The sequence below is a fragment of the Erythrolamprus reginae genome, chromosome 1 (assembly GCF_031021105.1).
Source record: "Erythrolamprus reginae isolate rEryReg1 chromosome 1, rEryReg1.hap1, whole genome shotgun sequence".
Taxonomy (NCBI): Eukaryota; Metazoa; Chordata; class Lepidosauria; order Squamata; family Dipsadidae; genus Erythrolamprus; species Erythrolamprus reginae.
This window is the reverse complement of record NC_091950.1, coordinates 298316934-298344040: the sequence shown is the minus strand read 5'-3', so window position 1 is coordinate 298344040 and position 27107 is coordinate 298316934. Positions and strand designations below refer to the sequence as shown.

Sequence of the window (27107 nt, the reverse complement as noted above, 5' to 3'; positions counted from 1 at the left end):
GAAAGATGATCCCCTAATGTACTCCAAAGTGAAAGAAATAGTAAATGTACTGCAAGTAAAACTGAGTTTCATCCCACCAATAGGAATTTATGCTACATAAATTCTTTTATGTGCATAGTGAGATCATAGCGTATGACAGAAAACATAGGAAGAATTAATGAACAACAGTTGTTTTTTTCTCACCATTTTCAGGGATAAAGCAAGTTATATATTAATACATTGTGTTCAATCCACAAATTATTTCTATTGATTTATATGCTAGTGTGTCTGATTTATGGCTCTCACTAAATGGTTGTATTAATAACAATTACTTTAGAGCAGTTCAATTGTTTAGTTTATTCAGTACTATTGTCTAAAGTTTACTGGTTCAGTTGAACGATATAGATTCCATCAGCTGATAGGATATATGAACAATAATTCAGAGGAATTAGAGGATTTATAGTTCCACAGTTTATAAATCTTAGTATGAACATAGATATATGTCAATTTCCTATACAGTATAAGGAATTAGTTTTCCACTAATATTTCATACCCTAAGTCTTTTTCCCAATGAGCCATTTAAAGGGCATGATAATGATTTAAGAATAGTTTAATTTCCTGCTGTAGTATTATAAAATTATAAACTAATTGCTTTCATGCTAACCATGAAACTCTCTGAATGTCTTAGCCATGCTAGTCTCTTTCACTTGCATTAAAAAATTGCAAGGAAAAATTAATTTATAAGGATATGTTGAATAAGAGCAACTGCAAAATACCCTTTGTCTACCATTCATAATATATAGAAAAGTGGACCATTGAAAAGGAGACAGAAGGAAAAATCCTAGTGGCCACAGTTCAAAAATTCCAAGTTAATCTATAAAGGTACTACAGATTTCAACAATGATTGTATGAAGGTGACACTGCTTGGCTCCATTATGTCCTCTAAATCAGTGTTTCCCAACCTTTGCCACTTGAAGATATCTGGACTTCAACTCCCAGAATTCCCCAGCCAGCATTCGCTGGCTGGGGAATTCTGGGAGTTGAAGTCCAAATATCTTCAAGTGGCTAAGGTTGGGAAACACTGCTCTAAATAAGAGAGTTTTTCATTTGACACAAACCATTCAAAATGCACAAATATTAATGAAAACAGGCTACAGAATTGGCCTTTATATATCCAATTTGTTATTCCAGAGAATAATCAGGCACTCCTTTTTTTTGCTATAGGCATTTCTAGCATTGTTTTTCTTCCTCTGTTGTCTGGGGAAGCATACATCTTTATTATGGTTATCATGAAAGCAATTCTTCCTGTCATGAAGGACTCTCATTTGCTAATGTTGTTAAATGAATTTGACAGGTCAGAAAGCCAAGACAAATCATTTAAAAGGAGCCAACGCTGTTGTGATGTGTCATAGGACATACAAAGCCCCCAAGATGCTTAATAATAGACAGCTCAAGAGGAAAAGTGTAATAAAAGATTATCCCATAAATCAAACCCCTTCAGTCCTCCTCAAATTCAATTACTTCTTCAGGAAAATTAGAAAAACATTATTTTAAATGAAGAGTAGACAAAAAATTAAAAAGACTGGAAGATGCCAAATAAAAAAAGAGGAAAGATTATGGACACTAAGCATAAATACTGTGTTATCCTTGCTTAGTAAAGGTCAGTACATATAACGGAGGCTATTTGTAAAATATATATTAGTGTAGGTCTGCAGTAATGATAGTGTATTAATTACAATCTGTATTCAATAGCAAGCAATACAGGGGTGAATTTTCAAATGCTATATTGAGCTCCTAAAACCAAACAAATACAGTACTGACTAAATTCATACATGCTGCTGAGCCACAAGCAAATTACTATATGGCTTGATTTATATGTGAACACAGGCAATTTTGGCAAAGATCATACAGCTGTCAATTCTTTTATTCTTTTTTCAATATCTAAGGGTAAAAAGTTCAAAAGCAAATTAAAAATGAAAGCACGGGTCATGACCATTTTTAACAGATGAGTCAAAAGCTATATAATATTTCTCCAGGAACTCTCAAGGAGACATAAGGTAGAAGGTTTGAGAGCATATATAATAATTAATTTGTGATATATATCAATTCAACTATTCTAAATTATAAAATCAAATGTATTTCAATTCATTCTTAAAGAATTCTCGGTACTTTGTTACTCCATTATATGTTGCAAAAAGGCAACACGTTTTCTGCTTATGCAATTCTTTATAAACACAGTGATCCGGTCATTTCCGCTCAGTGCTTCTACTCGTACAATTGGGAAAAGCATAATGTTTCAATTTCTAGCCTCTTTAAAATAATGTTTTTCTAATCTTCCTGGAGAAGTAATTGAATTTGAGGAGGACTGAAGGGGTTTGATTTATGGGATAATATTTTATTACACTTTTCCTCTTGAGCTGTCTATTATTAAACATCTTGGGGCTTTGTATGTCCTATGACACATCACAACAGTGTTGGCTCCTTTTTAAATGATTTGTCTTGGCTTTCTGACCTGTCAAATTCATCTACTATGGCTGCATCATCCATGAACTTTTGGGTTATCATCAGCCAGGACATTGGACTGTTCCAAATTCCTGATTCAGAAGTAACAACTCTCAGAGAGTTGGATGGCTACTCCTACTCATAGAATGAATTGGTGAGAATGATGTGAGAAAAGCATGCAGCTGTTGGGTCTTTAATAACAAATTGCCACACAAAAGTAGCCAATGCCTTTCAATCAACCTGAACTTAAAATTAAACGATTTGGAGTAAAATTGTTATAGCCACCTCCGGAAGACATTTATGACATGCAAGGATTTAGTCACTGCTCTTCCTACCTCCTCTAGCACATCATAAATTACCATAAATAGAATCCTGCATGGAAGAATGAAGCGCAGGGCATTTGTTCTTTAGTAGCTGAGTTAATTAAAATCATGGCAATCGTTTCCAGGAAAGTCTAGCGTTAGCCCTTGTTTTGCTGAACTTTGCTAGCTTGGAAAAGAGCAGTCTTAAAGGCTTTGATTTTTCCAAGGGGGGGGGGCATTATTCTTGAAAAACCTTAGCAATTCAAAATGGAGAAGGAAAACAACTTTGAAATCCTGCGACAAATATTAACAGAAAAATTCAATCGTATTTTTACAATATGATCCTAAGTCACAGTGATACAAAAGTGGATGCATTATGAACTCCACCCAATGTTGCTCTGCTTGCTCTAAAAATATCAAGCGATGTTCTCATACTATGCTATCCCGTAATTTTGGCAACAGTAGGAACAGGCAGTTTCCAATTATCTTTCTTGAATCTTATGAACATAATGGCCTTCAGAAAAGCACAGAGAAAGCCTCCAATAACTGAAAGGCTATAGTGCATTATGCCCACAAAGTAATTTACCAACTTATCCCTGGGCCCTGATGAGTGGTTTTTTCAGGACCATGTACTATATAATCCCATCCCTGAAGTTCTCATTGCTTCTCTGCAATGAAAAGTGGGGGGAAAGAGAAAGAAATTGGAATTTCTGCAAAGCAGTAAAAGAGACTGATGACTTTATCTTTACACATAAGGACTGTAAGACCAATCAGAGAAGAAAAAATAGCAAATCTGTATATTTCAATGAGAAGGTTTGGGGAAAGCATAAATAATGGCCATCTAATGAAGCCACTCACACTTATAAAATATAATATAAAATATTATATTGGTTCACCCACTTCTGTGTTTTTTTGTAGCACTAATATGTATGCTTTTGAATGAATGCTGCCAGCAAATAATGCTACAATTGATGCTTCAATACGGGCTAATCAACATTATTGTGGTTTTCCTAAGTGGCTTTGAATTACAACCACAATATTTTTGTTTTACTCTTTGCTTTACTGTAAATATACAGATTTAAGACAAATTATAAATATGTATTATATATTAATGTTCATGTATACTGAACATTTTAGTTTTGAAGAATAAATAATGGCTCCATTTGTTTATTCTGCTAAAAATCCTGTTGGGTTGAATGGAACTTATTCATTTGTGGGAGGGAGGGAGGGAGGGAGGGAGGGAGGAAGGAAGCAAGGAAGGAAGGAAGGAAGGAAGGAAGGAAGGAAGGGAAGGCTTGCTAACTCTATGCCAAGAGATGATATACTTTCACTTTTTCTTTTCTGGGACCTCATTCTACTTTCATTGTGTGAAAAATGAAGTGACTAAAGTATTTTTGCCAATAATGGAAGAAACAAGATGGCAGGACTTTTTGCCAATCAAAATACTACTTAAATCTAAGCAGCAGAAATCAATATAATGCTTAGTCTTCTTGAAAAACTACTTGAGCATTCTTTGATAGGAATTTGATAATCCTGGCGGCATTCTCCCTTAGCATTTTTAGCTAAGGATTACAGTATTAAACTGTATACCACAAGGAATTTATAGTCCCTTTAAAAATCATACTATATATGATCAAGTACTACACTACTTACAACATTTCAGTCATTTTTTTGTCAAACCCAATTGGTTCCCAAACCTGTTTATCTTAAAATGCCAGCATGTTTTTATTTGAAATAATAATAACATTTTCAGAGTACCCCTAACATTGGCAAAGGGAATCCCCAAGATTTTATTAAGGACTCTACAAATGCTTTTTCTTTTTTTTCAAAATCACAGAAATCAGTTTCCTCTACCAATATCCTGATATGAAGGCTTAATTTCTTTTTTTTCTCAAAGCGAGTCTTCGGAGAGGGGCGGCATACAAATCTAAGTAATAAATAAATAAATAAATAATTATTATTATTATAAGACGGAGTGGCTGTGGGTTTTGCCTCCCAGGGACAATTCCATTTGTCCGTCCATAACCCGGGGGGGGGGAGAATTATTGACCCCCTCAGAGAAGGTCCGCAACTTGGGCCTCCTCCTCGATCCACAGCGTTTGCCCAGGTTCGCCTGGTGCACAAGTTGCGGCCCTATCTGGACTGGGACTCACTGCTCAGTCACTCATGCCCTCATCACCTCGAGGTTTGACTACTGTAACGCTCTCTACATGGGACTACCTTTGAAGAGTGTTCGGAAACTTCAGATCGTGCAGAATGCAGCTGTGAGAGCAATCATGGGCTTCCCTAGGTATGCCCATGTTACACCAACACTCCGCAGTCTGCATTGGTTGCCGATCAGTTTCCGGTCACAATTCAAAGTGTTGGTTATGACCTATAAAGCCCTTCATGGCATCAGACCAGAATATCTCCGGGAGCGCCTTCTGCCACACGAAACCCAGCGACCGGTTAGGTCCCACAGAGTGGGTCTTCTCCGGGTCCCGTCAACTAAACAATGTCGGCTGGCGGGACCCAGGGGAAGAGCCTTCTCTGTGGCGGCCCCGGCCCTCTGGAACCAGCTCCCTCCGGAGATTAGAATTGCCCCACCCTCCTTGCCTTTCATAAACTCCTTAAAACTCACCTCTGCCGTCAGTCATGGGGGAATTGAGACATCTCCCCCGGGCCTATACAGTTTATGCATGGTATGTTTGTATGTATGTTCTTGCTTTTTAATAAGGGTTTTTTAGTGAATTTTAAATTATTAGATTTATTGTTGTTGTGAGCCACCCCGAGTCTGCAGAAAGGGGCGGCATGCAAATCTAATTAATAATAATAATAATAATAATAATAATAATAATAATAATAATAATAATATTGCAAAGTAAAAGAGTCACATAATCTTGTCACAGTTCTCATCTGTCTCTTCTGACAGGAGAAAATAAATGAATGATAACATGTGTGGCAACAGCTTCATCCAAAGAAGCTAGGATGCAATCGCCTGCATACCAGATTGGAAAATTGTAAGACTTTCTGGGAATTTATTTCAGAAACTACTTTGATCATAAGAGCTATATCCATAATTTTATTCGCTTCTTCCTTCACTTTTCCCTTAAGGCCTTTCCCCACTTGTACCTAACAGTGATACAACCATGCCTTGGCAACATCTGTTTTCTACTGTCTCCTGATGATGATGTTGCTTTTCTCTCATTGGCAGCCTAGGAGTGAGGCAGATTTAAGGCCTTCCTTAGCTGAAGTGTTAAAGTAATGTTTTTCCTCTTTAGCCAAGAGCATCCAGAAGCCGCCGCAATGTGTCTATAACACTTGTCATGCAGGATTAATAATAATAATAATAATAATAATAATAATAATAATAATAATGTATTAGATTTGTATGCCGCCCCTCTCCGAAGACTCGGGGCGGTTCACAACAACGATAAAAACAATATTATAATGGCACAAATCTAATATTAAAAAACTAAAAACCCTATCATAATTAAAAACCAAACAGCACATACATACCAAACATAAATTATAATAAGCCTGGGGGAAAGGTGTCTCAAATCCCCCATGCCTGGCGGTATAGGTGGGTCTTAAGTAGTTTATGGAAGACAAGGAGGGTGGGAGCAGTTCTAATCTCCGGGGGGAGTTGATTCCAGAGTTCCGGGGCCGCCACAGAGAAGGCTCTTCCCCTGGGGCCCGCCAGATGACATTGTTTAGTCGACGGGACCCAGAGAAGGCCAACTCTGTGGGACCTTATCGGCCGCTGTGATTCGTGCGGTAGTCAGATGAAGTCAGATGACCAGTAGAAGGTGTGGTTAGACAAGCTCTCATTGACTGTTTCAGGTTAATATGGGCACACTCCTCCTCGCTCCATCCCTGGTCAACCATTTAAAAATTTATTTTAAATAAAAATTTTATTTTATAATAAAACAGTAGGGCGGGGACAGTAGGCACAATGGTGCGCTTATGCACGCCCCTTACAGACCTCTTACAAAAGGTGAGAGGTCAACTGTAGATAATTTAAGGTTGAGGATTTTGGGGGTTGGGGAAGAAACAACAGAGTCAGGTAGTGAATTCCAGGCATTGATCATTCTATTGCTGAAGTCGTATTTTCTGCAGTCTAGTTTGAGGCGATTTACATTTAGTTTGTATCTATTATGTGCCCTTGTGTTGTTATTGTTGAAGGTGAAGTAGTCACTAACAGGAAGGACATTGTGGTGTATGATTTTATGAACTACAGTTAAACCTTGCCTGCCATCACTCTGCTTTGTCTCCCTAAAGGAGAGCATTGTGCTGCGAGTATATTGCAGAGTTTGTAAAAGCAGCACTCTTCAGCCAGTACTGTTAGTACTTTAACTCCATGACCTTTACCAGTTTAGCACAAGACTGAGATATGAAAACAGTGGAATGAGTGATCAGCCCTTCCTCCTTGCCTCCCTAACCGAGCACGAAGTCTTTACAATTATGATGCTTTTTAGAAAAAATCACTTATTCGGCTTAATTTGCAACAGAATGAGGTTTTTAAGAGGAAGGAGCCTAAAAATGGGCTGAGTTCTGTAGGTGGACCTGCCCATTTCTGCTTGGTGCCGTGACTGTCAGGTAGCACCCCCGATGGATACACAGAAGAGAAAGGATAGCAAAGCCAGATCCTCCCTTGCTTATCATGCACCTCACATGGATAATCCTAACCTATAATCAATCCTAGGTCTAGAAAGCTTAGACCTACGTCGCCTAAACCACGATCTAAGTATTGCCCACAAGATCATATGCTGCAACGTTCTACCTGTCAATGACTACTTCAGCTTCAATCGCAACAACACAAGAGCACGCAACAGATTCAAACGTAATATTAACCGCTCCAAACTTGACTGTAAAAAATATGACTTCAGTAACTGAGTTGTCGAAGCGTGGAACTCATTACCTGACTCAGTAGTGTCAACCCCTAACCCCAAACATTTCTCCCTTAGACTATCCATGATTGACCTCTCCAGGTTTCTTAGAGGTCAGTAAGGGGTGTGCATAAGTGCACCAGTGTGCCTTCTGTCCCCTGTCCAATTGTCTCTCCTTATCTCATTTATCTTTTCTTCCTTTCAAATATGTTCACCTATACTTTTATATCTTTTCTTCTATTCTTTTCTTTACTTATATTACCCCATGTCCAGTCAACGAAGCAGTGGAAGTGATGTGCCGGTGCCTGGAGGCTGTTGGGGCCTGGATGGGTGTCAACAAACTCAAACTCAACCCAGACAAGACGGAGTGGCTGTGGGTTTTGCCTCCCAAGGACAATTCTATCTGTCCGTCCATTACCCTGGGGGGGGGAATTATTGACCCCCTCAGAGAGGGTCCGCAACTTGGGCGTCCTCCTCGATCCACAGCTCACATTAGAAAAACACCTTTCAGCTGTGGCGAGGGGGGCGTTTGCCCAGGTTCGCCTGGTGCGCCAGTTGCGGCCCTATTTGGACCGGGAGTCATTGCTCACAGTCACTCATGCCCTCATCACCTCGAGGCTCGACTACTGTAACGCTCTCTACATGGGGCTACCTTTGAAAAGTGTTCGGAAACTTCAGATCGTGCAGAATGCAGCTGCGAGAGCAATTATGGGCTTCTCCAAGTATGCCCATATCACTCCAACACTCCGCAGTCTGCATTGGCTGCCGATCAGTTTCCGGTCACAATTCAAAGTGTTGGTTATGACCTATAAAGCCCTTCATGGCACCGGACCAGAATATCTTCGGGACCGCCTCCTGCCGCACGAATCCCAGCGACCGGTTAGGTCCCACAAAGTTGGCCTTCTCCGGGTCCCGTCGACTAAACAATGTCGTCTGGCGGGACCCAGGGGAAGAGCCTTCTCTGTGGGGGTCCCGACCCTCTGGAACCAGCTCCCCCCTGAGATTAGGATTGCCCCCACCCTCCCTGCCTTTCGTAAACTCCTTAAGACCCAACTTTGCCGTCAGGCATGGGGGAACTAAAACACCTCCCCCTTGCCCATGTTGTTTTGTTGATTGATTGACTGTGTGCCTGTTTTTTATATATACTGTTTTTATGAGATTATTAATTTAAATCGCAACTAGATGGGTGGGCATTGAATTTGGTATTATGTACTGTACTGTTTTTTTATTATTGTTGTGAGCCGCCCCGAGTTTGCGGAGAGGGGCGGCATATAAATCCAATAAACCTAAACCTATTACATATTTTTCTCTTCAATGTGTATTATGTATTGGACAAAATAAATAAATAAATAAATAAATAAATAAATAAATAATCAAGCCCCTGCCATCCAGTAATGCATCAAGGGACAGGGGAGGGGCAGAAGAAAGGTTGGCAATGCTGATATCAAATGTTGTTCTAGAATAGTGATTTTGTTTGTTTTTCAACTTAAGGATGGGTAGATAACACTGTAGCTCAATGATTTATCCCATATAATGATGCAAGTTGGAACTAACATCACACTAGCAAAACAGTGATTTTTTTTTGGAGTGGGGGGTGTTATAAAACAATCACCAAGTGGGAAGAGCCACCAAACCCCCCCACCATTTTCCTGAAAAGTTTCAACATAGAAACATAGAAGTCTGACGGCAGAAAAAGACCTCATGGTCCATCTGGTCTGCCCTTATACTATTTCCTGTATTTTATCTTAGGATGGATATATGTTTATCCCAGGCATGTTTAAATTCAGTTACTGTGGATTTACCAACCACGTCTGCTGGAAGTTTGTTCCAAGGATCTACTACTCTTTCAGTAAAATAATATTTTCTCATGTTGCTTTTGATCTTTCCCCCAACTAACTTCAGATTGTGTCCCCTTGTTCTTGTGTTCACTTTCCTATTAAAAACACTTCCCTCCTGAACCTTATTTAACCCTTTAACATATTTAAATGTTTCGATCATGTCCCCCCTTTTCCTTCTGTCCTCCAGATTATACAGATTGAGTTCATTAAGTCTTTCCTGATACGTTTTATGCTTAAGACCTTCCACCATTCTTGTAGCCCACCTTTGGACCCGTTCAATTTTGTCAATATCTTTTTGTAGGTGAGGTCTCCAGAACTGAACACAGTATTCCAAATGTGGTCTCACCAGCACTCTATATAGCGGGATCATAATCTCCCTCTTCCTGCTTGTTATACCTCTAGCTATGCAGCCAAGCATCCTACTTGTTTTCCCTACCGCCTGACTGCACTGTTCACCCATTTTGAGACTGTCAGACTCCACTGTTTTCCCTACCGCCTGACTCCACTGTTCACCCATTTTGAGACTGTCAGAAATCACTACCCTTAAATCCTTTTCTTCTGAAGTTTTTGCTAATACAGAACTGCCAATACAACATGCATCAGAAGCTGATGGCGGCTAGAGTTTGGGAATGAATTACATCTCTCAATATAGAATGCCCATAGAACGCAATGGAGAAGACTGAAATTAAATCAGCCTTTAGTTACTCTTACCATAGCTGTAATCTAACCCTGAGTTAGGTCTGGGTGTTTGCTGTAAAAGCTGTACTTGTCCTCTTTAAAAGCTATATTTACACATTGTCAAGTACAGTACCGAACGCAACAGACTAAACATTGCTAACCTGCTTTGCCCATTCTCCCCTCTTTGCATAAATCCTTCAGCCTGGAACCCAACTCTGTGACGAAGCTTGCTTAGCACCAGTGAAGTTTCCCACATTCAGTGTAACAACATTCTGGGCTGAGATGAGGGAATCAAAATTAAAATCCAATCCATCTGCATCCATGAGTTCACTGCGGATAATGGACTCCATGTCGCATTCCAAGCTCCCGTTGAAAATATCCAGGTCCAAATCGCTGGGGAATTTATCGTGCCCCATGACCGGAAGGCTCACGCTGTTGGCATACAAAGAAGAGCCTGAGAGGGAGTCAGAAAGTGATTGCATAGACTGGTTGGCAGGGGGCTGTTGCTGGTGTTTTGCTGATCCAAGGTTGGTGTCACTTAAGCCCATAGTACCGGTAGAATTTGACAAGGCACGGCTGCCACTGAGAGAGGAATTCTGGGATTGATGCTGGTGGTGGAGCAGGTTCTGGTTGGTCAAAGAGCTCTGACTTGGCTGAGCAGCAAAGGACATCATTGGATCATTCCGAAGCATAATATTCCGACGGGCGTTCTGGGCAGACACAGCGGTGCTAGCTTGCGACATGAGCGGATCAGACTGAGTCATCATGACATCACTGTGGCCGTGTGAATCCGATGCCAGCAGATCCTGCAGAGTTTGGTTGTTGTAGTGCGAAATGGAAGAAAACGTAGCTTGCTTGTTCTCTTGGATGGTTTGCATGGGAGACTGGCGGAGAGAATTTAGAGACGACGGTCCAAACACAGCGTTGTTGAAACTGCTGGATGGAGAACCAAGCCCTGGACTCTTGGAGCCATATGGGAAGCTTGAACTTCTCTGCATGAGTCCTCCCGTGGGTGACTGCTGGGAAGAGGGAAGGGTTATATTGTCCAGGAGGTCATCCATCAGATTGTCTGTCAAGCCATCGTTCAAGTTCATCGTACCTGCCATGTCAGTCAACCTAGGCAGCTCAACGTTACAGGGCTTGGCCACGGATGGGGACATGCTGGGTGAGCTACTGTACAGCATGGGAGAAAGGGGAGCCTCATCATCCTGCACCTCGTCTAGCTCAGTGCTTGCCAATATTGGGGACAAGCGGCCACTTGTTGTACTGGCATTCGAGTTGGTACGAGACCGGAAGTCTGTCCACGCATCCAGTTCGTCACTGCTACGGGAGGTCGGGCTACCAGGCCACTTGGATAGCTGGGTGGGGCTGTCGTCACTGGTCTCCTGGGCAACTTGAAGGGCTGCTTTTTTCTTAGCTGCTCGTCCTCGGCTCTTTGTGTATTTGTTGCTGTTGTCCATCGACACAGCCCGTCTGCGTGGCGCTTTCCCTCCTTTCCCACCGTCGGGGTTGATCATCCACCACGAGCTTTTCCCGGTTCCTTCGTTCTGTACCCTGATGAATCGACTGTGAAGGGACAAGTTGTGTCTGATTGAGTTCTGCAAAAGACAACACACAAAAAGCCCCCAAATTTAGAATATGTCACGTAAATGCTATTATTCAACATAACACTTAAGACATAAAAAACATAAAGGAAATAAATTCATTGCTAAAAGTCTGCCGAGGTTCTCAGTCATGCAAGTTATGTTGTTTCCAGACAGTGATGGCGAACCTTTTTTTTCCTTGGGTGCCAAAACACTGTGGGTGTGCACTATCGTGCATACGTGAGTACCCACACCCATAATTCAATGCCTCGGGAGGGCGGAAACAGCTTCTCCAACTCCCAAAGGCCTTCTGGAGGCCACAAACGGCCTGTTTCACAACTTCTGGTGGGCCCAGTAGGCTCATATTTTGCCCACCCAAGGCTCCAAAGAGCCTGAAGAGGGCAACTTCCCTGGAGCTGGGGGAGGGTAAAAACACCCTCCTCCACCCCCCCCCGGAGGCTCTCTGGAAGCCAAAAACGCCCTCCCAGAGCCTCTGTGTGAGTAAAAAATCAGCTGGCTGGCACACACATGCACACTGGAGCTTAGCTAGGGCAACGGCTCGCGTGCCAGCAGATATAACTCCGCGTGCCACCTGTGGTACCCGTGCCATAGGTTTGCCATCACTGTCTCCAGAGGTGGGTTCCTGCTGGTTCACACCGGTTCTATAGAACCGGTAGCGGGAATTTCTCCCCATTTGCTAAGCCAGCAGCAATGGTTGACTGGCCACGTCCCCAAACCCGCTTTCGTGGCGGTAGCGATGACATTTTGATTTTTTTGGGTTTGTAACACTGTATATGCGTGTACCCACACAGTGCAGGAGGAAGCGAACCAGCAGCGAGGTAAGTTAGAACCCACCCCTGGTTGTCCCAAAGATGCCTTTTCAGGAGGCAGCTGGACTTTCTGTGTGTTTTTTTTCTTTGAATACATTTTGCTTCTCATCCAAGAAGCTTCTTCAACTCACCTGTCAGAGCGGAAGAAGCTTCTTGGATGAGAAGCGAAACATCTTCATAGAAAAAAACAAAAAAGTCCAGTTGCCTCCTGAAAAAAAATGCTATTACTTCTCTAGCTTTTAACACGTTGTTCAGACACTAGAATAAACAAGGAATTTAGTACAGGAATCATGATAAAATTCAAGGTATTTCTGCATGGCATGAATTGAATGAATGTACGGATAAGACCTTTCCTGAGAAAGAGCACTTAAGTACTGAGGTTACTGTTGTAAGCACATTGCTTTGGTGATTTAGTGCAGTTTTCTAAACAAATTCTCTTAAATTATGTTCATTAGCTTAAAGACAATCTCTATCTTTTATTTTAAAAACCTCCCATTAAAATAGTTTCCAAAGTAATCAGATGCATAAAAAATCAGGATAATTAATATAGATATCCTATGCTCCTAAGCACTTACTTTCAAGAACCAGTTCTGCAACTCACGTATTTCTAAATCATAGTGTTCAAACTGAAAACGCAAAGTAAAACCTGTCTGGCATGTTGTAACCTAATGATCTTCTGTAAATAGCAACAACCATGTTTATTAGGGGTTTTTTTTCTCATCTTCCCTTTTCCTTTAGTGGTGTCTGAGCAAACCAACTTGGTTAATATTCTACCATGAGCCATTGCTGTAAATTTCCAAAGAGAAAAGCAATTTTATATATAGCACAGTCACAGAGTGTTTTTTTTAAAAAAACTAGTGGATATGAAAGAGTTGAGCACACCAAATTCTAATCAATTGCCATAAGAAACGCAACAGGTTGAAACACCACTGACATGAGAAATCCCATTGCCCCAAAAATCAGCATGCCATTTAGAGCCCTACTAGAATGAACTGATGGTTACAAGAGGCATGTATTGCTAGACTAAAAGCTATTTCCCGCTATTCCATTGAGATGTACTTTAGCTCAGTGATGGCGAACCGTTTTTGGTTCATGTGCCAAAAGGGGCTAAGTGGGTGTGCTAGCATATGTGTACGTGCCCACAACCCTTCCCTCCTCCCCATGCACACACATATATGCTGCCTCTGTGCGTGCACAAAATCCCCCCATCCCTGCGCACAGGCTTTACCGAAGCCCGGGACGGTGAAAAACCAGGCAAAACGGAAGTTCAGGAAATGCACTTCTGGTTTGCCCACTGTGCTGATTTTTTGCACTCCAGAGGGTTCAGGGAAGCTTTCCTGAAGGGTGCGGAGAGGGGCGGCATACAAATCTAATAAATAAATAAATAAAACTGTCTAACCCAAGGTCGAAAATCAGCTGACGAGTGCGCACACACGTATGGAAGACATAGAGCGATGTTGCCTTAGAATTTTATGCAAACATAGTCAAGGCATAATGACAGATAAAATAAATGTTACTGTGAATATCAATATATTATTTATGTGAAAGACGACTCGTTCAAAGACTGGATGATGGTGTGAGGCTATGATCAAAAATTGTGCTCACTTTATCAATTGTTTACTGCTAAAGAACTTCATTTAGTGAGGTCCCACAGAGTTGTTCTCCTTAGGGTCCCGTCGACCAAACAATGTCAGCTAGTGGGACCTAAGGGAAGAGCCTTCTCTGTGGGAGCCCCGACCCTCTGGAATCAGCTCCCCCCGGAGATTCGCACTGCCCCCACCCTCCTCGCCTTCCGAAAGAGTTTAAAAACTCATCTTTGCTGCCAGGCTTGGGGCTTTTAGATCTTTCCCCGACCAACGAATGTTTTAAGTATGATTGTTGAATGATTGGTTTGATAGGTTTTCTTTTTAATTGAATTTAATGGTTGTTTTTTAAGGCACTATTAATTGGATTCATATTATTGTTCTGTTTTTTTGTATATGCTATGAGCCGCCCTGAGTCCTCGGAGAGGGGCGGCATACAAATCCAATTAAATAAATAAATAAATAAAATAAAATTTATTGCTTGGATTCAAAATATTATGTACATTTTCTAAAATGCAGAAGTCTACTTGCAAGCAGTAGTTCCCAGACAGATTAAGATTTAGAAAGCTTGTCACACTGGGCCCATAATGCCCTCCGATATGACTTCATGTGGCACGCGTGCCATCAGTTCGCCAGTCTGTTGTAAAAAGGCTCGCCAGTTCATAGTTGTAAAAAAAAAAATGGCATGGGGAGGTCTTCCAGATAAGACTTATATTGTCAAAATATCAAACCACACTCTCAGAATTTTTCAGAGAACGACTGAAAGATTCCTTCCAATTATAAAGCCCCTGCACATTCCCACAATTTCTTCTTGCTATTTTAATTTCCGTATCGGAAAAAAATAAATAAAGGGAAAGGCAGAACAAGCCTGGAAAGGTGGCAGAGGCAGAAACATCTTGTGATTGTTACTGCTGCCACCCTCTGTCTGGACACACCCAAAAGAAGACGGGACTGGTAGGATTATAGCCTATATAGTCCAAATATAGTCCAATTGTGCAAAGCAAAGCTAGTTCTTTTTTTTGTTACAAAGCACAGAGAGGCCTAGGCGAAGCCGCCCTTTTCAGATTGCTAAAGCAGCCATGTCATTTGCAAGTCCTGGATGGCTGCTTCCGAAGTTGGTCCTTGTTACTTTAACAATTAAAATGAGCAGCTTTGTACTGTGCGTGTCAAAACTTTGAAGTATTTTGGAGATAAGAATCTTAAAGAAACCACAGTAGGACCGGGTCTCTTTAAATCTGAGGAGTTACTTAAAAAAAAACCATTGGCAGATGTGGATCATATCCAGGAGGAAAAGTGAAATGCTTTTGAAAACATGTTTTGAAAACAGGATAGTAGGAATTCACAAATTGCTGATTTTTTTAAATAAAAAACAAACTATTATGTACAGCAGGGATTGTCATTCAAGCTCGATGATTCACATTGGCATTGCTAGGTCTGACATAAAGAAGCAGGATGACATTAAGTTAATGAAAAACATCTGGGGTGTGCAAAGACATGCAGTCTACGTGCTTTTTATTCAACGTTTAAGTACATTAAAATGTTTTGTCTAAGGCCAGGTCCAGTAAAGGGGAAAAAATGTAATAAAATTCAAAGCCAGGGTTTTTCTCTCTTGATCAGAGCAGATACTATACTGTTGTCGGCTGCATAGAATCGCTTTTTCATAAGATGGGCAGCCACATAAACATGACAAACAAATAAATAAAATAAACCATCACTTCAAGCAAATGTAAATACAGTACATACCAAATGCCACTCTCCCTTTGTAAGTATCAATGCATTTCTTCCATAAAGTAAAAGCTCTGGAGTGTTCCCCCCACCCAACTTTGCAAGTTTATGGCTTTGATTCCAAGCTCTGCAACTACTTTAATGAGTGCATACACATTTTCTATGAATGAGATTTCTTTTTTAACCAGAAGGATTATAGCCTTTCTGTGTACCTCCATCTATGTGTAAACTCTCAAAACCTTTCAGTTGTCTGTAGTAGATTATAATAATAATAAAAACAATGAAAGTAATGATCATTATCATCTGTGCATTGGATCAGAGTGATTTACACTGTGGCACAGAGTTTGATGAAAATTTTATACAATTTACTGAATTTTGGAGCATTAATGCAACTGTGTGTCAAAGTGACAGGCTTTTACCCAACAAATATTCAGATTAAGACACAGTTCAAATGCGTTTAGCTTGAGTGACAAAAAGCAAGCTATTACAACTGTAAGACTTCAGCTTTACCTAAAGCCAGTGGTCCCCAAACTACGGCCCATGGGCCGGATGCGGCCCGCTGAGGGCTTTTAACCAGCCCGCGGCAGCACACGAGATTTTACCGATTGATATAATAAGAGGGAGAAATAGAGCGGGAGAGAGAAATGAAGAGGAGAGATAGAAAGGGAGAGAGAGAAAGAAAGAAAGAAAGAAAGGGAGAAATAGAGAGAGGGGGAGAGAGAGAAAGTGTGAGAGATACAAAGAGGGAGAGTTAGAAAGAGAGTGAGTGAGAGAGAGAAGAGAGAGAGAAAGAAAGAGAAAGAGGGAGAGATAGAAGAAGAGAGAAAGGAAGAGGGAGAGATGGAAAGAGAGAGAGAGAGAGAAAGAGAAAAATGAGAAAATGATGGAGGGAAAGAATGAGGGAGAGGAAAATGAAACAAATGAGAGAAAAGGAAGAGGGAAGAGAGAAGTGGAGAGGAAGGAGGGAGGGAAGGAAGGAGAAATGGAGTTTGTTGATTTAAGTTTAAATTTACTTGTTAATAAAGAAGTATTAATTACTTCTTTAATTACTTCTTCTTTATTTTAAATATTGTATTTGTTCCCATTATGTTTTTTACTTTAAATAAGGTATGTGCAGTGTGCATAGGAATTTGTTCATAGGGCTTTTTTTATAGTCCGGCCCTCCAACAGTCTGAGGGACAGTGAACTGACCCCCTGTGTAAAAGGTTTGGAGACCCCTGCCTAAAGCCAACCCCCTATCTATCAAATCCTGTGTTTTGGTTACGGGTGGAGAACTACTTTTTCTCAGTGTGAAAAGAAACTAACACCTTATTGTAATAGACCAGTGCAATTTTAGTAGCTTTGGTTATAGCTTTGTTCAATTTCTTCTTCACACAAAAGTAGCTAGTGATTAAAAAAAAAACCCACGTCATATTACTTCACAGTAATTGTTAGTCATATTGTTTCTTGCTGATGGGCAATACTAGTTGATTGCTGAATGAATTAAAACTAATGTACACTGCCTTGCATTTATAACTACTGAAAACCAATCTGAGTCAATCTCAATGAACACAAGTAGTTCCCTTTCAAGCTAAAAATCACCTCCACTATCTCATATAAGCTTCTAGCAGTTCAACATTCAAGTGCAACATTCCTTCCGGGATAAAAACTGTCCCAAATATCATCTTGTATGATATGCGGAGCTGGCAGCAAAGTCGGACAGCAAGGAGGCTGGGAAGGAACAGCTACAGAGGAGAAAGACTACTCGGGAGTAAGGCTTGCAGATAATTGGCCCCTCCCATAGGAACACAAGGGAGGGCTCATCACAGGAAGCAACTTCGTTCAACTCATGTCATTCTAGCTCCGACTCTCTGTTTGGCCTTATCACACTGCAACAATATCGCCAAAAAGGCCTCTAGAGTTGTTAACTTGATCCTACATAGCTTCTGCTCCAGCAATCTCACACTACTCACAAGAGCCTACAAAACTTTTGCCAGACCCACCCTTAACTACTGCTCATCTGTCTGGAACCCATACCACATCTCAGACATCAACACCCTTGAAAACGTCCAAAGATATTTCACCAGAAGAGCCCTTCACTCTTCCACTCGAAACAGAATATCCTACGAAAATAGACTAACAATCCTGGGTCTAGAAAGCCTAGAACTACGGGGCCTAAAACACGATTTAAGTATTGCCCACAAGATCATATGCTGCAACGTCCTACCGGTCAATGACTACTTCAGCTTCAACTGCAACAACACAAGAGCACGTAACAGATTCAAACTTAATACGAACCACTTCAAACTTGACTGTAAAAAAATATGACTTTAACAATCGAGTTGTAGAAGCGTGGAACTCATTACTGGACTCAATAGTGTCAAACCCTAACCCCCAACATTTCTCCCTTAGACTATCCATGATTGACCTCTCCAGGTTCCTAAGAGGCCAGTAAGGGGCGTACATAAGTGCACTAGCCTGCCTTTCGTCCCCTCATCAGGCTAAAGTTCCAATCTTTGTGTTGTTGTAAAATTTCCATTTTACAACAACACAAAGATTGGAACTTTAGCCTGATGATGGTGAATGTGAGTTCACCGAAACGTCGCATAGACATGCAAAATATTACACAGGGCAAAACCCGAACTCAGAACAATCTACATATATATACCCGTGAAAATTTACGAAAACAAATATATATATATATATATGTATGTATGTATGTATGTATGTATGTATATGTATATGTATATGTATATGTATATGTATATGTATAGTGTATTGGACAAATGAATAAATAAATAAATAAATAAAAACAAGGTTCGACAAACCCAGGCGCCTGGTCGCCAGTGGCGCCTAGAAAATGTTGTCTGGCGCCTAGAAAATGTTGCCTGCTGTACTGTATGTCAGCGTTTCCCAACCGGTGTGCCGCCTGGGCAGGGCGCTGCGGTGCCTCTGACCTCTCCGCTCCTGCCCGATGCCGCGGTTTCTGGCGCTCTCCTGCTGGGTCCCAAAGAAGGCAGGCAGGAAGGAGAGCTCCATTCTTCGCGCCTTTTTCCCGCCTTCCTTCTTTGGGGCCCAGCAGGAGAGCGCCAGAAACCGCGGCATCGAGCAGGAACCGGGAGGTCGGAGGCACCGGCACGGCAGCGCCCGCCCAGCTGAAGGTTCCCTGTCGTCATCGGCAAGTGTCCTTTGGGGCCCGGCGGGAGGGCACTGGCGGTGGGAGCGGGGGGGGCCGCGGCTGCAGCGGCACAGGCAGTCGCGGGGAGATGGCGGGGGGAGCGGGGGGGCGGCTAAAGCGGCCCCGGGCACCGTTCCCTGTACGCTTTTCCAGGGGCGCGCAGGGAGCCGCGGCCACCCGCCCGCCTACCGGATTTCCCTCCGCGCGGCTGGGGAGGTGGATTCGCCGCCCCCGCCAGCCCGATCTCCCTCCAGTGGCTGGTGACGTAGTTCTACCGCCCTCGCCAGCCTGATCTCCCTCCGTGGGGGGGGGTGGGGGGCGACGAACCGACGACCGGGGGCTGTCCGTCCGTGTTGGGTGGTGCAGGGCAGGCACAGGCAGCCCCAGGGGAGAACAAGGGAGGGAGAGAAAGGAAAGAGAGAGTAAGGGAGGGAGAGAAAATTGAATGAAGGAGGGAGAGAAAGAAAGAGTAAGAAGCAGAAAGGATAGAGAAAAAGGAAGAGAAAGGGAGGGGGAGAAAGGAAAGAGGGAGGAAGGGGGGGAGAGAAAATTGAATGCAGGAGGGAGAGAAAGAAAGAGTAAGAAGTAGAAAGGATAGAGATAAAGGAAGAGAAAGAGGGGGAGAAAGGAAAGAGGGAGGGAGGCGGGAGAGAAAATTGAATGAAGGAGGGAGAGAAAGAAAGAGTAAGAAGTAGAAAGGATAGAAAAAAAGGAAGAGAAAGGGAGGGAGAGAAAGGAAAGAGGGAGGAAGGGGGGGAGAGAAAATTGAATGAAGGAGGGAGAGAAAGAAAGAGTAAGAAGTAGAAAGGATAGAGAAAAAGGAAGAGAAAGGGAGGGAGAGAAAGGAAAGAGAGAGAAAGGGAGAGAAAGGGAGGGAGAGAAAATTGAATGAAGGAGGGAGAGAAAGAAAGAGTAAGAAGCAGAAAGGATAGAGAAAAAGGAAGAGAAAGGGAGGGGGAGAAAGGAAAGAGGGAGGAAGGGGGGGAGAGAAAATTGAATGAAGGAGGGAGAGAAAGAAAGAGTAAGAAGTAGAAAGGATAGAGAAAAAGGAAGAGAAAGGGAGGGAGAGAAAGGAAAGAGAGAGAAAGGGAGAGAAAGGGAGGGAGAGAAAATTGAATGAAGGAGTGAGAGAAAGAAAGAGTAAGAAGTAGAAAGGATAGAGAAAAAGGAAGAGAAAGGGAGGGGGAGAAAGGAAAGAGGGAGGAAGGGGGAGAGAAAGAAGATATGAAGGAGGGAGAAAAAGAAAGAGAGATAGGAAGGAAAGAGGGAGAGAAAGGAATGAGAGAGAAAGGGAGGGAGAGAAAGGGAATGAAAGAGGGAGAAGGGGTGAGAGATAGAAAGGATAGACAGAAAGGGAGAGAAAGGAAAGAGAGAAAGGGAGGGAGAGGAAGGAAAGAGATGAGAGAGGAAGGAGGAGACAGAAAGAGAGGAAGGAAGGAAGAGAGAAAGAAAGAGGGATGGAGAGAGAAAGGAAGGAAGAGAGAGAAAGAGGGAGGGAGAGAGAAATAGAGCGAAAGGGAGGAAGAGAGATTTTTTTGTCCAAACTTTTTTTAGCGCCCCCCCCCCCCCATGTTCCCCAGGATTTTGAAAATATGAAAAATGTGCCGCGGCTCCAAAAAGGTTGGGAAACACTGCTGTATGTGTATACAGTATATTTTTCCCGCCTTGTGTTTACGCCCAGAAATGGTTTCCGTAGCTCCGCCCATCAACCTCAGAGCGAGCTGCTTTCCCAGCGTCCCCTGCGCTTGCGTGCGTCTCTCCCTCCCCCCCTTGCCTCCATTCCGCCTCCTACTCGAACCCCTTCACTCCCCCCCACCGCACACAGACGCTCCGATCTTGGCCGCTCACCCGCCTTCGGAGAGAAGCGGAAGCCCCTCCCCTCCCGGCGTGAGGTTTTGTTCATTCCTCCTCCGGCCGCGTGCGCGGTGACTTCCGACCAGTAACCCCTCCTCCCCCCTCCCCCCCTCCCCCGCGTCCCCGGCCCGGTCTCCCTTTCCTTCTTCTCTGTTTCGGTTTCTGACTAACGGTCTCCCCTCGGATCCCGACGGGAGTACAGCAGAGCCGGCTCGGCGGAGCCAGGCCTGCGCCGGGGGGGAGGGGGTGAAAGCGATGTCAGGTGGAGACTCGGCAAAAAACCAAGTTTGCTTAAAAAAAATTCTGGCTCCTAAATTTTTTGGCTGGCTCCTAGATTCTGAACAACTTTGTCGACCCCTGAATAAAAACATTTCTTGCTTATTGGTCTTTGGCAGTTTGTCAAGGAAGATCAAGGTTTGCGTGTTTATCTGCTTTCCCCCCTGAAAGACTGTTGTCAGATTTGTTATCATTGTTTGGGACTTATTATGGCTGGGAATGAAAATAATTACCAGCCTATGAAATAAAAGAGGGGGGGGGGGGTTGGCACGCAGTTTGTGTTATATTATTGATCAGGAAGCCTAGATCAGAACAGATTAGAAGCACCAGGGATCGCTCTCCACCATGCTTCCAGGCATGGTGCGCAGTGGTTAGACTGCAGTATTGTAGGCTAATTCTGCTGACTGCCAGCAGTTTGATTCTGACCAGCTCAAGGTTGACGCAAAGCTGGCTGAGGAATTCTGGGAGTTGAAGTCCACAAGTCTTAAAGTTGCTAAGGTTGGAGAGCCCTGCCTTAGAGAGGGCTGAAGCACTGTGAAGCTGTATAAATGCTATTGCTAATTACATTCCCACAGAAAACATGTGTCCCAATCATAAGCAACACTTCTTAGTGGAATTAGCTAGCCTGTTACTAATAATGAAATGTATGCAACTGCATATTATTATTATTATTATTATTATTATTATTATTATTATTATTATTTATTGGATTTGTATGCCGCCCCTCTCCGTAGACTCGGGGCGGCTAACAACAGTGATAAAAAACAGCGTGTAACAATCCAATATTAAAACAACTAAAAAACCCTTATTATAAAACCAAACATACAGACAAACAAACCATGCATAAATTGTAAAGGCCTAGGGAGAAGGAATATCTCAGTTCCCCCATGCCTGACAGCAAAGGTGGGTTTTAAGAAGCTTACGAAAGGCGAGGAGGGTGGGGCCAATTCTAATCTCTGGGGGGAGTTGGTTCCAGAGGGTCGGGGCTGCCACAGAGAAGGCTCTTCCCCTGGATCCCGCCAAACGACATTGTTTAGTCGACGGGCATATGTTTTGTTCGTTTGTACATTTTATAAGGACTGTGGCAGACTGTTTACAGTTTTGCTGACTCGATCAGAACCGTCGTTTCTCATATTTCAGAATTATATTTGCAAGTGTTTCACTTGCGTGTTCTTTATTTCTTTAGTTTAGGAACATTGGCAGACCCTTCCCTGCAAAACTTTCCCCACTCAGTTTCTGTTTCAGTCTCTTCCATGCTGTGTTTACCTTATGGGACTTGCCCATTAATTCAGACACCAGCTGCATGTACCTCGCCTGGAGTACAGAGGCTTTTTTGTCTGGAAGGGACATGTGGTATCAATTTATCACTCTCCACAACACAACAAGGAATCCATTTGCTGGGGTGGGGTGGGGGGGAGGGAAGAACTGTGTGACTTCTCTAAAAAGCACCCCCACCCAATATTTTTAAAAATAAACCTACAGATTAGCAAAATGAGATACAGCTGGTGGATATGGAATCCTTGTTATATGATTGACTCTGCAAATTTAATATCCCAGTCCATTTGCAATGCAAAATAAAGAGTTCCAGTGTGCCGTGTATTCTTCAACTACTAGATGCTAACAATTAAAATAAGACTTGCAATATATCCTTTTCACAATACATGATTTGGAAGTGATTAACAGTTAGCAGCAGCTTCTGATTAGTTACTCTAAGTGCTTTCTGAGCAGGGTAAGCAAGAGTAAAAATAACCTAGAAGAACTGGAAAAATTCTCTAGTGGGGTTGTATTCTAAATGCATTGTGCAACAGTGTGCGTCTTTATCATGGAAAATATGTTACCCTTATATTTATATATTTTTATTTTTATTTTTTATTTTTTATTTATTTATTTATTTATTTGATTTGATTTGATTTGATTTGTATGCCGCCCCTCTCCATAGATTCGGGGCGGCTAACAACAATAATAAAAACAGCATATAACAAATCTAATATTTAAAATAACTAAAAAATCCCTTATTAAAAACCAAACAAGCACACACACAAAACATACCATGTATAAATTGTATAGGCCTAGGGGGAAAGAATATCTCAGTTCCCCCATGCCTGAAGACAGAGATGGGTTTCAAGGAGCTTACGAAAGGCGAGGAGGGTGCGGGCAATTCTGATCTCTGGGGGGAGCTGGTTCCAGAGGGCCGGGACCACCACAGAGAAGGCTTTTCCCCTGGGTCCTGCCAATCGACATTGTTTTGTCGATGGGACCCAGAGAAGGACAATTCTGTGGGACCTAACTGGTCGCTGGGATTCGTGCGGCAGAAGGTGGTCCCGGAGATATTCTGGTCCGATGCCCTGAAGGGTTTTATAGGTCATAACCAACTCTTTGTTCTTAAATATTTCTTATTTATTTTATTTATTTATTATTTTGTATTTATACGCTGCCCACTCCAACAGGACTCAGGGTGGCTAATAGTAATTATAAATACTAAAAGCAATAAAAATACAACAATGATAAAATAGCAATATTATAAAATACACAAAAGCCTAAACAAACCATACATACACACAGTCAAATAACATTTCTAGACATCTCCTTTTCGGGTCACTGGTATGAACTTGGGTTTTTACTACAGTATTAAATCATTTCAACTGAGGAAGGAAGGAAAGTAAGAGAGGGAGGGATGAAGGAAAGAACGAAAGAAGAAAGAAGGGAGGAATGGTAGAAGGGAGGGAAAGAAGGAAGGAAGGAAGGAAGGAAGGAAGGAAGGAAGGAAGGAAGGAAGGAAGGAAGAGCCCCACAGGTGTGAATTTTTAATGTGAGCTGAATGAGGAGAAGAAATGGACAAAACTCTTAAAATTTAACATTTTTAAAAAATGGCCACTTAACCATTCCATTCCTGAACATGTCTGTCCAATGAAACAAAAGTTTGGGGAAGAAAGGCGAAAACAGTATATGTCCCCAGTATATGTGGTAGACAGGCAGGCCAAAAGCCCAGGATATGGTGGTCAGTCCAGCACAGAGTCTGAAAGGGAGGCAGCATTCCTGTCACACCACCCTCAAGCCAATAGGGCCACAGGCAAGCCTGCAGTGGATAATAATAATTAATAATAATAATTTATTAGATTTGTATGCCGCCCCTCTCCGAAGACTTGGGGTGGCTCACAACAACAATAATAACAATGTTACAATGGAAACAAATCTAATATTAAAAAACATCTAAAAACCCCATCATTTAAAAACCATGCAACACACGCGTACCATACATAAAATATAAAAGCCTGGGGGAGGTGTCTCAATTCCCCCATGCCTGGCGATACAGGTGGGTCTTAAGTAATTTGCGAAAGACAAGGAGGGTGGAAGTGTGACAGGTGTCCTCCTTACCTGGCTTGCATTGTCAGAAAAATACCATTTTTAATGCGGAGCAACAAAAAACGGGCATTGGAGGGGTGGGAGGTTATGATTAAGTTTGGCACTCCTGTCTTCAAGAAATGACCAGTGGGCAAAAGAAAGAAATTTATTTCAGCTCTGAAGAGAAATAAAGTTCCTTAAGGTCTAAAACATAAGGGAAAAGGCATTATTTTCAAGTTTTATTCTAAAGCTTTGAGAACACAGAGACAATATTAAATATTTATTACACTTATATCATATCTTGTTTGCAAATCAACTCAGGGTGGAATTTATTCCTGTGAAATAAATTGGCTGGGAGACAGCAATTGAACAAGGGCCATCTAGGGATGAGCGATTTGAACTCCAAGTTCCATAGAATGATCTGAGTTGCTCTTGCAATATTCACACAACATACATACACCTTTTTAATTTAGCCATGGCTTACTCAGTTAACTAAAATTTCTGGATGTACACAATTTAGTGACCTGTAAACAAATTTGATAAATCTGTTATCTTTGCAGAATCTGTTATCTTTATCCTTAGCTAAAATGTGACTGTTCAATTTGTAGATCAGTATATTTATGGCTCAGTAAATATAAATGTTGCTTCTATTTGTCTTTAAGAATAAAGATGAAAAGGGAGATACTTAGTTTCTCCATGGTCTAATGCAGAGTTCTTCAAACTTGGCAACTTTAAGACTTGTGGACGTTAACTCCCAGGATTCTCAAAGAAGCATAGCCAGCGTAAAGAATTCTGGGAGTTGAAGTCCCCAAGACTGAAAGTTGCCAGGTTTGGGGACCCCTGTTCTAATGCAACTTAATTTTCCCCAGGTTTAAATGAAGTGTATCAACCCTGATGCCCACTGAAGGGCACTAATTTGCCTTCCCCTAGCCCGACTGACCTTAGAGCTAGGGTCCCCAACCCCTGGACCACAGCCCACTACCAGGCCTTAAGCTGTTCAGTACTGGGTAGGTTTATTACAGGTTAAGGTCAAAATTGAAACCAGGAGCACAGATAGATAGCAACAAGAAAGGGGGGGGGGGGAATAAGGAAGTAAGAAATTCTTATAAGAAGTTCTGATAAGTATTGTCATCTTAGTAGAGAGAAGTGTTGTAAGGCAAGTCCAGCAAATAATTTATCCTTTCTAATAATGCTACTAAACTTGAAGGGATCCAGGGGATCGGAGATTGAACATGACAGGTTAAAGCACATTTCTGTAGTTTATTGAGCACTACAGCTTTGTTTCTGAAAAGTACCACTGTCTTACCTTTTTACAACAATTAAATCAAAATCAGTATTTGCTCTATATCATGGTGTTTTTCTTGCAGATCTTTCAGAAATGAATCAACAAATGGATGGAGGTATAAATGAATGAAGGGAATACACTGGTGTTTTTCCTGTCAACATTTCCCCCTCCCCTAGCTCATTTTATAATAAAGCATGAGAGGCTGGCTGTGGAAGAAGAGTTATAGCTTGCTCTGTGAGGAAAGGTACACTGCATGGGCTTAGTGGCCTTTTATCAATTTTTCAATTCAGCCCAGCCACTTATTATCTGTTCTACAGAGACACCCTGAAGAGTTATGGTTCTAATTTAGCTCAATTTACAACTGGGTACCTCTTTCAGCTCTACCTTAATTCCTTTAATTGCTAACATTATCAGACAAACCTATTAATTTATAATTTTTGTTGGTATAAACGCTTGCATTCTTGAGAAATGCAGATGCTAAAATTATCTTAAACTGCTGAAAAGGGACAGTGGGTGGTTGTGAAACACGCCACAAGAAAACATACAAGGCATTTCAGTTTTCCCCTTACCATAATGACTGTTAAAACCTTTTGACTTCAGAGCAGTGGTTCTCCATCTTTATAATGCTGTTACCCCTTAATATTGTTGTGGTGGCCCCCAACCATAAGTCTAGCGCTAATTCTCCCAACAGAACTTTAAACTGATTGGCAGGGAGGTCAGAGGGATCCCCGCACTGTAAACGCCTGATTGGTCAGATTGTAAAAATATGTTCCAAGGCGCCAGAATAGAAGCTTTAGTTCCTAACACTATGGGAAATTTGTCTTTTCCCATGGTCTTAGGTGATTCCCTATGAAATGGTCATTTGACCCCTAAAGGGGTCCCGACCCCCAGGGTGAGAACCACTGCTTTAGAGGATTATACCTGAATCCATGTCAGTGTTGGTACCTGAAGACTGCCTGAGCAATCCCTGAATTTTTCTTAGCAAGATTTTAAAAATGGTTTGTCATTGCTGTCTCCTTTGAGTTGAGGGCCCAAGTCACCCAGCTGCCTTTATGTCTGTCTAATTCAGAATTGCTATTTCTACCTGATCTCTTAAATTTAGAGGATTATATTGAGCTATTTTTCACTTAATATTTCAATCTTTTCACCAAACAAAGTTATCTGTAACCCAGATGAGTGGGTTGTATAGAACATGAACAAACAAACAAACAAACCAAAAAGAATAGTTTGTCACTGGTGTCTTTGTTTTACTTTAGTATTAGTCTCTCCCCATGTCTTCCCTTTTTCCTTTCTTCACATAAATCA

At 41.9% G+C, this 27107-nt stretch overlaps 1 protein-coding gene across 2 annotated transcripts in view; it reads right to left on the bottom strand.

Annotated features, from left to right (window-relative positions):
- FOXO3 (forkhead box O3) overlaps nucleotides 1–27107 on the bottom strand; it is a 174294-nt gene that overhangs the window by 8809 nt on the left and 138378 nt on the right. For both annotated transcript variants that reach the window (XR_011557408.1, XM_070733361.1), the window contains exon 2: nucleotides 10329–11765. Coding sequence is in view for 1 of the 2 variants with exons in the window: in XM_070733361.1 (XP_070589462.1) it covers nucleotides 10365–11765 (1401 nt within the window). In the remaining variant the exon portion in view is untranslated. The remainder of the gene's footprint in view (nucleotides 1–10328; nucleotides 11766–27107) is intronic.